Genomic DNA, 9,339 nt, shown 5'->3' with positions numbered 1-9,339 from the left:
CAGCAATTGACCAGCCTCCGGTTCTCCAAGGCAACAGACCAGCCCAAATGCTGAACATGGGAGAATTATGAATATGGGGGATGGACCTAGCCCTCGTACCAATTAGTTGCGCAGCCAAGTTTACGCTGAGATCAAATAATGACTTACTTATGCATGATCAGATTTGTATTCACCTTTTTCTTTATAAAAATTTTTAGAAGATTATGTTATGAAATATTTATAACATGTGAAAAAGTACACAATGCAGCCATAACACATTTATATACGACAGGGCAATATGATCATTCCAATCATGTCCAAACAATTACACATTACAAAGACAATGCGACATATCAAAAAATTATTCGAATCAGGTAATGACAAAACAAACAAAAACAACAATTTCTTTAGATATCAATATTGAGTGATGTGTAAAAGACATATATACAAAACATATACAGGTCCTACAACACCCTAAACAATCAAATAGAAGGTGTCTAGGACAAACATTGGGAATACTTCACAAATCCTACAGTGGGGATGAACAAAGTTGTAGTGTATCCCTCAATAAGGAAAAGAACCAATACGAAACTCCTCAATGTTTGGTGGAATGCCAAACGGCTTCACGGGGAGAGGTTGGGGGGGGCGATACAGCGAACAAGCCACACTGAAACCTGGGCCAGCCACCTCCGTGCACCTTGGCTCTACCCAGCACCACAACGCATAATGAGCGGTTGTTCAACATCTCATTTGGACCATGACTCCTGTTGGCTGCTGTACTCTGTGCAGCAATTGCCCAGCCTCCGGTTCTCCAAGGAAACAGGTCAGCCCAAATGTTGAACACAGGAGCATGGCAGCCAAGCAGGAATGTGCACGGTGTAGGGGTTCCTCCAGGGATGAGGCAGCAAGGGGACTTAGCGTTTGTAAAAGCCAAATGAGGGATTGACATTGGAGCAGGAATGAGAGGCGTGGCATGACGGCCTACAGTCTGCCCTCTTCTCTCTTTTCCACAATGCAGCGACACGTCTCCATTGGGCGTGAACACAATTTCTAATGCGTGGGCTGCAGGTTATTAGTTTCTCTTACTATATGTCAGATGATTTGAGACATTAAGACAGTCAGACTTAATAACTAACATTTGGGAAACATTTGACAAAATGGTAAAGATCAACTTTAACATCTATAACAATAGGGCTTAAAAATTATTATTTTGTTATTACTTTTTTAGTGAATGCTAGAACATTTTCTGATTACAAGGTAAGCATTTGTTAAACCATGAAGACTGTATTTTGTGGCAGGAGAATCGTTCTGATGTACTAATACTATACCTAAAATAAGGGAATTTTAGGGAATAGCTTGAAATCTAGCGGGGCACAGCACATATCTCATATGGTTGAGGCAACAGTGTACCCCTCTCTATGACGACATTCTTAGCCCCCTCAGGTAGCCTGAAGTTGAAGGTACGTAGAAGGCTAGTGAAGAAGATGAAGATTTCAGTCATGGCCAACAGCTCCCCGATACATCCACGAGGTCCTGCAAAAGGAAAACAAGAGAGTGGGTGTCAATTATTTGAAACAATGTTTTTACCCCATTATATATTGCAATATAGTCGTTGTAGGCACTGATTCACGTTATCTGGCAGAATGAGTATATTATAGTATACTGCAATATATTTCAAGACCATAGAGGTTTCTTCTTCCGACATAAAGAGTTGTTATAAGAAGTAGGATGCTTAAGTAACACTAGTATGCTTAAGTAACTCATGTGCTGCAAAATAGTAACACATCTATTTTCATTTTTACAGTTAAAACATTGATATCACAAGGGCAGCTTAGTGGAAAATAAAAAGGGTGCCACACCACCATCTGCAATACACTGATGGAAAATAAGTTTGTCATGTCATTCAGGAGTCAGGAGTGAACTAAACCAGGTCATATTGTAATTCAGCGTCAAAGGTTTAGTAAGTAAATTTAAGACAAACCAACATATACCCAAATTATTTGAGCTACCACCCCCATCTGTGAGTCAATTGTGTGGGCTTTCCCAGGAAGAAGGGCCAGACAGGCTTGGTTTGAGCTTTACAGAGTCCATCTCCAGCGAGATCTAAGTGGTAGCCACAGTCGGTGCTCAACTCTGATAGGTCCAAGGTGACAGACCTGAAGCAGACAGCTAGGCACCTAGACCATTCTTTGACAGATGTAGACCATAATTTAAAGGTTAGAAAGCAAATGGAAGTATCTTTCCCAAACAGTTTCTGTTTATTTTCAAATGACACAGAGCAAAGGTAGATTTGATTGCTCTAAGATCAATTTTATTATCTACAAATGGGAGGAAGGGGCTCCCGACAGGGTAGTGCAGCCATGTTTTCTTGCTTTCCATGACTTCTTCTTTGCTGGTGATAGCATTTTATGTGTGTGTTTATCTCATAGGCTGTTAATTTACTCTTTGCTCTGTGTGCCTCCTTCTTTCCTGGTCATGGGGTGATGGCTATTTTGTGGAGCTAGTGTGTGTGTCAGTGACATCCATGTTGTCTTTCTTCTCCATGCCTCCTTTTTTTCTTGCCATGTGGCCATGGACAACCCCCTCCCCGATAGGAGCCTATGAGCCTTGGAGGCACACCAAGTATTTATTACTTATTTGTTTTGCAAATGCAATGCAGCACATCTGCAGAACCCTCTCCTAGGCAGGAAGAGGCTGGGAGGAACATCATCCCAGAATCAATAGCACCCTCCCCAACAAAACCAAAACAGATGTCTCTCAGCACCGCAGTGACTGCAGTCATGGCTGAGAGTAGTGAATCAAAAATCGAACTCAGTAGCAACCATGGTCTGCTACACCTGATCTTCCAGAGAGAAGAGCAGAGCAGGAAGTTGAGCTTGCTGCAGAGTAAGATGCTGTTATGACTGCTCTTTCATTAGCCACATCAGCGTCATGATCCCCTGCAAGGAAATTAAAGAGCTATTGCCCATATCCCCCAAGCTCCCTTGTGATGATCTTGACATGGATTGGAACACCACCAATACCTGTCACAGGAGACAAGGTAAAACAAAGATTCGGGAGAGCCATGGAAGTAAGTAGTTTGATGAAACAGTGATTTATTGTTTGTCATAGTTAGTGATACAGAGCAAGTACAGATCATCTCCATTCATTTTTTGTCATGTAGTACCACCAAAACTCTTCTTCCATCTTGTCAAGAGCCCAAAACTCTAAAGCAACAACCACCATTACCACTGAAGTTACTCCCCAACTAACAGAAAAGTGGACAGAACTGCCTAGTTCCACCTTAGCAAGTTCTTCAGGCATTGGCTTCACATTAAATCTATCCCACAGTTTGGGACCTCTTTACACTTAGGCAGCATGTTGAGCCCTAAGAAATCAAAATGCAAACATGTGGGAAAAGTAGTTTGAAAAGATAGGTCGTAGTGACAGAAGAGAAGTTGAACTGATAGAAGGAGGCAATGGTGAGGAAAAATATGTTTTCATTCGAAGCCGCTCTGTGACTATTGCTCATGTGGCACAATCATCACCCACAGACACCTCAGCACGACACAAAGAAAAGAATGATTCAGTAACCCTAAAGTGTACAAGCAGCTTACCTGCTACCCATAGGTCACTTGTGGAGGCATCATCGTAAAAGAAAACATTCATAACAGGGGTCCATCCAACTGGCGTGCACTCCACCATACAGGACTTTTCCACCAGATCCTATCCCTTAGGGCCCCTACTATACCGTGTTGACAATCAAAATTTAGTAGACCGGGCGATCCATGTTTCCCTTGGTAACGGGTATACTTCCCTTCTCCCCCCTCTTTTTTTCAGGTATCCATACCCACTAGGGACGACGCCCTCTTACTCAGATGTCAATTTACCTTGCTGACGAATACTGTAGTTGACAAACCACTCACATGGTTTCGGGTCATATCCCCTTAATTACATCACGCAGGGTAATACCCCCCTGTACATTCACCCCTCTCTAAGATGGCCGCCACTGTAATAGGCCCCTTCCCATCTCGGACGCACTACACGCGTCCACGCTGACACGCATGCGCGGCCGAGGTCTCTCTGGCCACACCCACTGACGGGGCGCCGCTCTGCGGTGTCACGGTCAAGCAGCATTTAATCCCGATGGCCTCTCCGGGACGGGACCATCTGTTCCGCGCCACCGGCTGGGGCGCCTCGCGTGTTGGGTAGGTTCTTCACCCAGGCTGTCCGTACCTGCAGGTAAGCGTGGTCGCGGTAATGTTATCTGACTAGCAGTCGTAACTGCGATGACGTGATTGGGTCCACCGGGAGGGCACCTCTACGGGTTCCCCTCAGCTCTGTTCCGTTAGACATGTCCATTACCATCAGGTGCCCTGAGGAGGGTTTACACGTCAGGGCCGTGAATGGTCTGACTGTCCGGGCCCTGTTGCCGATGTTCGGGCGGGAGTGATCCTGACGGACCCGTCCGGCCGCCGTGCACGGAGGCGATGTGTGCAGTATGCGCGCGGTCCTGTTGTAATTCACGCAGAACCCACCTCTGAGAGGGCTGTGCCGTGGAGCAGAGAGAGAGGGGGACTATGATGGTTCTACTTGGTCTCTCCATTCACTAACTCCCAGTCCTTTTAGCTAGGTCAAGTGTCCTCCTTCCCACTTGGCCTCGCTGTAATAATAATCTACCTTACACGAACATACCCTCTGGGTGCCTGTATTTGTTTCTCCCTGACAGGTATCCTACCTTTCCGGACAGCCCCAGGGGAACAGTCTGCGGGGCCCTTTAGGGTTGTTCTTAGGGTAAGCACACAACCAGTCATTATCCAGTGCTGTTTTAATCCTCTTTGCTCTGTTTGATTCTGTTTGTTCTTGCATCTTGCAGTTCATAAATTGCCGCAACCCTGTATTACACTGTCAAAATGTCAGGAGTAGACGTGTTATCATTAATATGTCTACTATTGTGTAATTCGAGGAATACACTCCATGTATGCTAGGTGTATGTTTTATGGAGCACATGTTGGAACCTAGCTCTGGTAGACATTGCCCCTATTTATGCTAAATTGGCTTTCCTCTACATGTTTTTTCTAGGTTCCCCACTAGAGTAGGACCAGTTGGCTTACTCCCTGATTGGCCCAGTGATGTTGTATCTTTCTAATTATATTTTATTTATTTTTTTCACTGTGTAGTACCCAACACTCGAGGTCCTGAAGAATTGCCAGACAGGCATGAAACATGTCGACCTTTTTAGAGGGTGAGTTAGTTCACTGTAAATTAAGCAGTTCCCTTTCTCCCCTCTCACCCTTTTAATAAGGGAGTCAGCCACTCGAATAAAAGTCCTGTGTGGACTGACTCACCCTTTTTTAACCTCACTTACCCTTCACGACTACACTTCACCAGACCCCTTACACGCACTCAAACCATTGGCTGGAACAAAAGATCTCCAACAAAGAGCGCCTTTTGGCGCCCGTCAGACATTGCAGCGCCAGTCTGACGAGGAGCAGGAGACCGATGATGAAGCCTGACACCTAGGTTCCTAGGTGTGTGAGGTCTCCTAGTTCCAACAAGGGAACACCTTGTTCCCTGCCTCTGATCTGTCTCCATATCCTTACACCTTCTTCCTTATCTTTTCCTGGGGAACTCGGTACTCCTTTGCTGATAAGTTATCTGGACATGTACCCTGGACCCCGTTAAATATTGTCCACAATTGGTTCCTTGTTTTGTATTGTATATATATATACACACACACACACACACCCACACACACACACACATATATTGTTAACAACTGGTACAAGGAAGATGGATAAGGAGGTAATAGCTTAATTACTTTCAAGTAATCTTCATTACTCTGAGTCCTGGTTTTCCTCATCTAACTCCTAATTCCTACCCTCCATGCATTGTTACCTTTTTATGTGTCATAATTGGGTATTACAGGAAGTGATAAGGTTGTAGCAAAGATTTATGGAAATATCAAAGAAAAAAGAGTAAGGTCCATTACATGAGTCAGAAAGTCTTTCTTCAAAGCAATCATTTAACTTGTAAAGATGCCTGTGTTAAGGTTGTGAATCTCAAAATGTAGGAACTAGGACAGGGAAGAACTGGAATCAAAGCAATGAAGACAATACGTAAGTAATCAGCCTCCTGTACATTGCTAATAAAGCAATGGAAACACTTTTAAGTTAAATAGGGTATTTGAAACATTTGGCTTAAACAATTCAAAAATTTGTAAAGGTCATAGATAACTTTTATGGCATGTGAATGAACTTGCGTCTTTTGTTGATGTTCTAATTGTTGTTCAAAGCACATTTGTCTTAAACTTCAAAATTAAACACAAATATTTAATTTCCTTTTGCAAATGTTTTCAGTTTTTTTAAATACTCAGAAGACTGACACATAAACATTTGGGACTACATGTGGCATAGTTTTAAGTAACTATAAATGTGTTGATGTGAAATAGGACCACACTTGAAATGTTAGCACTCAAAATATTAAATAATGATTATAGCAGTTAAATAAACAACCCACCTTCTTTAAAAGCTATACAGGTTTTTAGGTATTTAAAATGAATTGGATTGTTAATTTAAAAAGCGGGGAGCATGCAATATAAAGATCAAATATTACTGAAAGAGACGATTCTCAAATCTTTGTTGTGTATATCTATACTACTATTATAAAGCGAGAACTGGGAACCTTTGAGGCGGGTAAACTCCAGAAGTGCAACATCAATCACAACACCCAATACAGCGTTGGAAAGGGGAGGTCCAGGAGATGGACATAGGCTATACATTTCTACAACATATACATTACGAAGGGCAAACAACATTCCAGAGAAAGTAGTTCCTTGTGGGCGTTGTTCTCAATGTGGGCGGTAACATTGGCAGAGGGGCATGTCCCATTCACTCGGTTTCAAGCACTCAAGCACACACACAACAACAGATTCTGCAAGCACACACAAGCACACACACAACACAGCAACCAACAGATTCTGCAACCACACACAATAAACACCGTTTTATGCACGTCCACTTCATGGCATAATCATCAATTTTCTAATATGTGCAAACAATAGACAACGTTTTATGCACGTCCACTTCAGGACATAAACATCGTAAAATGTGCAAAATCGGAATGTGCATTCCGATAACTTAATACTCACTGAGTCTGAAGGGTTACGAGCCAACATAAACAAAGGGGCGCGGCTTCGGGACGAAAAGGGCCGGTAATACAAGACGATCCATCCAAGCCACACAAGCATCCAATCGCGCAATACTCTTGGCCGTGCCTCACAGCAAAAGCATCCAATCGCGCAACACTCTTGCCCGCGCCTCACAGCAAACAACATTGAACAACCATCCAATCGCGGCAACAAGCATTTCAGCAAACAACCAATGGCGCCACACACATTACACAAATACCCAATCACGCAAGCACCACGCCTTCCAGCAAACAACCAATGGCGCCACACACATTACACAAATAACCAATCACGCAAGCAATCACGCAAATAACATATTCATTTTAAACACATTTCCAAAACACATTCAGGCATTGGTCAAACACCCACGTGATTCCTAGGAGCATTATTGCTGTCCGGGCCACTAACGCGGGCAAACAACGGAGCAAGACATTTCTCACATGCTACCAAAAAATTGCACCGCAATTTACACAAGCCATTGAGGCATCAAACGCCAATTCCGTAGTCACGCACTGTTCTTCAAAGGGGATACACAGGGGGCGCCCAGGGACATCATAACGAAAACAACCCTCTTTAGCCAGGGACAGAATAACGGAGAACAAGCCTCTTTAGCCAGGGACAGAATAACGGAGAACAAGCCTCTTTAGCCAGGGACAGAATAACGGAGAACAAGCCTCTTTAGCCAGTGACAGAATAACGGAGAACAAGCCTCTTTCCCACGAGGCATCATATTCGCTCTTTAACACCTTCAATGCTAAGGCAATTCCCCCCCCGGTGCTGATGTCTCGTGGATCCCATTGTTCATGACAAGGTCAGCTCGTCATAAGCACACGACCAGTGTACTGCATGACGAGCTGAGCTCGTCATGAGCATGGAAGGGGTTAAACGCGATTGACGGAGAACAAGCCTCTTTCACACAAGGCATCATGTTCGCTCCTTAAACGCCATTGCCGTACTCGCGCACTGTTGTTGGAAGGGGCTGCACAGGGGGCAGACAGTGAAATAATCAATTACGCACTGTTGTTGGAAGGGGCTGCACAGGGGGCGGACAGTGAAATAATCAATTATAGCAAGCCTCAAAACCATTACACAAGGAGGCATGATAGACGTTAATTGACCGTCTAACGGTCTTGCAGGGAGAACCAAACACACTAACTCACAGCAGTCCCTCTAATTCGGACAAATAGCGCTCACAATACACACTCAGACCATTATTGCTGTGTGAACTACAGCATTATTTCTGTGTGACAGATTGTCAGAGGCCACAGAACAAGGCAGAATAACGCTGTTGCAAGGCCCTGCACAGGGGGCAGACAGGGCCAACTTCAATGCTGTGTGCACTTACAGATTGTCAGAGGGCACAGAACAAGGCAGAATAACGCTGTTGCAAAGCACAGCACAGGGGGCAGCCAGGGACAACTTCAAAGCTGTGTGCACTTACAGATTGTCACAGAGCACAGAACAAGGCACAATAACGCTGGTGCAAGGCACAGCACAGGGGGCAGCCAGGGCCAACTTCAAAGCTGTGTGCACTTACAGATTGTCACAGGGAACAGAACGAGGCACAATAACACTGTTGCAAGGCACAGTGCTGGGGGCAGCCAGGGACAACTTCAATGCTGTGTGCACTTACAGATTGTCACAGGGCACAGAACAAGGCACAATAACGCTGTTGCAAGGCACAGCACAGGGGGCAGCCAGGGCCAACTTCAATGCTGTGTGCACTTACAGATTGTCACAGGGCACAGAACGAGGCACAATAACACTGTTGCAAGGCACAGCACAGAGGGCAGCCAGGGACAACTTCAATGCTGTGTGCACTTACAGATTGTCACAGGGCACAGAACGAGGCAGAATAACGCTGTTGCAAGGCACAGCACAGGGGGCAGCCAGGACCTCCTTGACGTCACTTTACACACATCTAACATCAATGCATGCTCGCAGCACTCGCACTAATTGACAAATAAACTGCAAAATACCTATTTCCACACGTCGGACATGCTTGCAGAGGGAAACAAATAGCCCTGCTCTCACCCCTCGCTGTAATTAGTAAAAATACAACAACACATTTAAAAAAAGTAAAACACATCACAAGTTCAACAAGGGGGCAGGCACTCAACCAAAAACATGAACATTTAAATAACAATCATTACACTAAACATTACAGGCCCGCTACATTACACATTAAAACA

At 44.4% G+C, this 9,339-nt stretch overlaps 1 protein-coding gene across 1 annotated transcript in view; it reads right to left on the bottom strand.

The window, feature by feature from the left end:
- Positions 1-1,342: 1,342 nt before the first annotated feature.
- The window catches only part of LOC144791494 (cytochrome P450 2J2-like), a 73,304-nt gene continuing 65,307 nt past the window's right edge, over positions 1,343-9,339 (bottom strand). Inside the window, exon 7 of the mRNA XM_078666190.1 lies at positions 1,343-1,512. Within this exon, the coding sequence (XP_078522316.1) occupies positions 1,343-1,512 (170 nt within the window). The remainder of the gene's footprint in view (positions 1,513-9,339) is intronic.

This window comes from Lissotriton helveticus, chromosome 11, assembly GCF_964261635.1.
Source record: "Lissotriton helveticus chromosome 11, aLisHel1.1, whole genome shotgun sequence".
NCBI lineage: Eukaryota > Metazoa > Chordata > Amphibia > Caudata > Salamandridae > Lissotriton > Lissotriton helveticus.
This window is presented reverse-complemented; position numbering and strand designations above follow the sequence as displayed.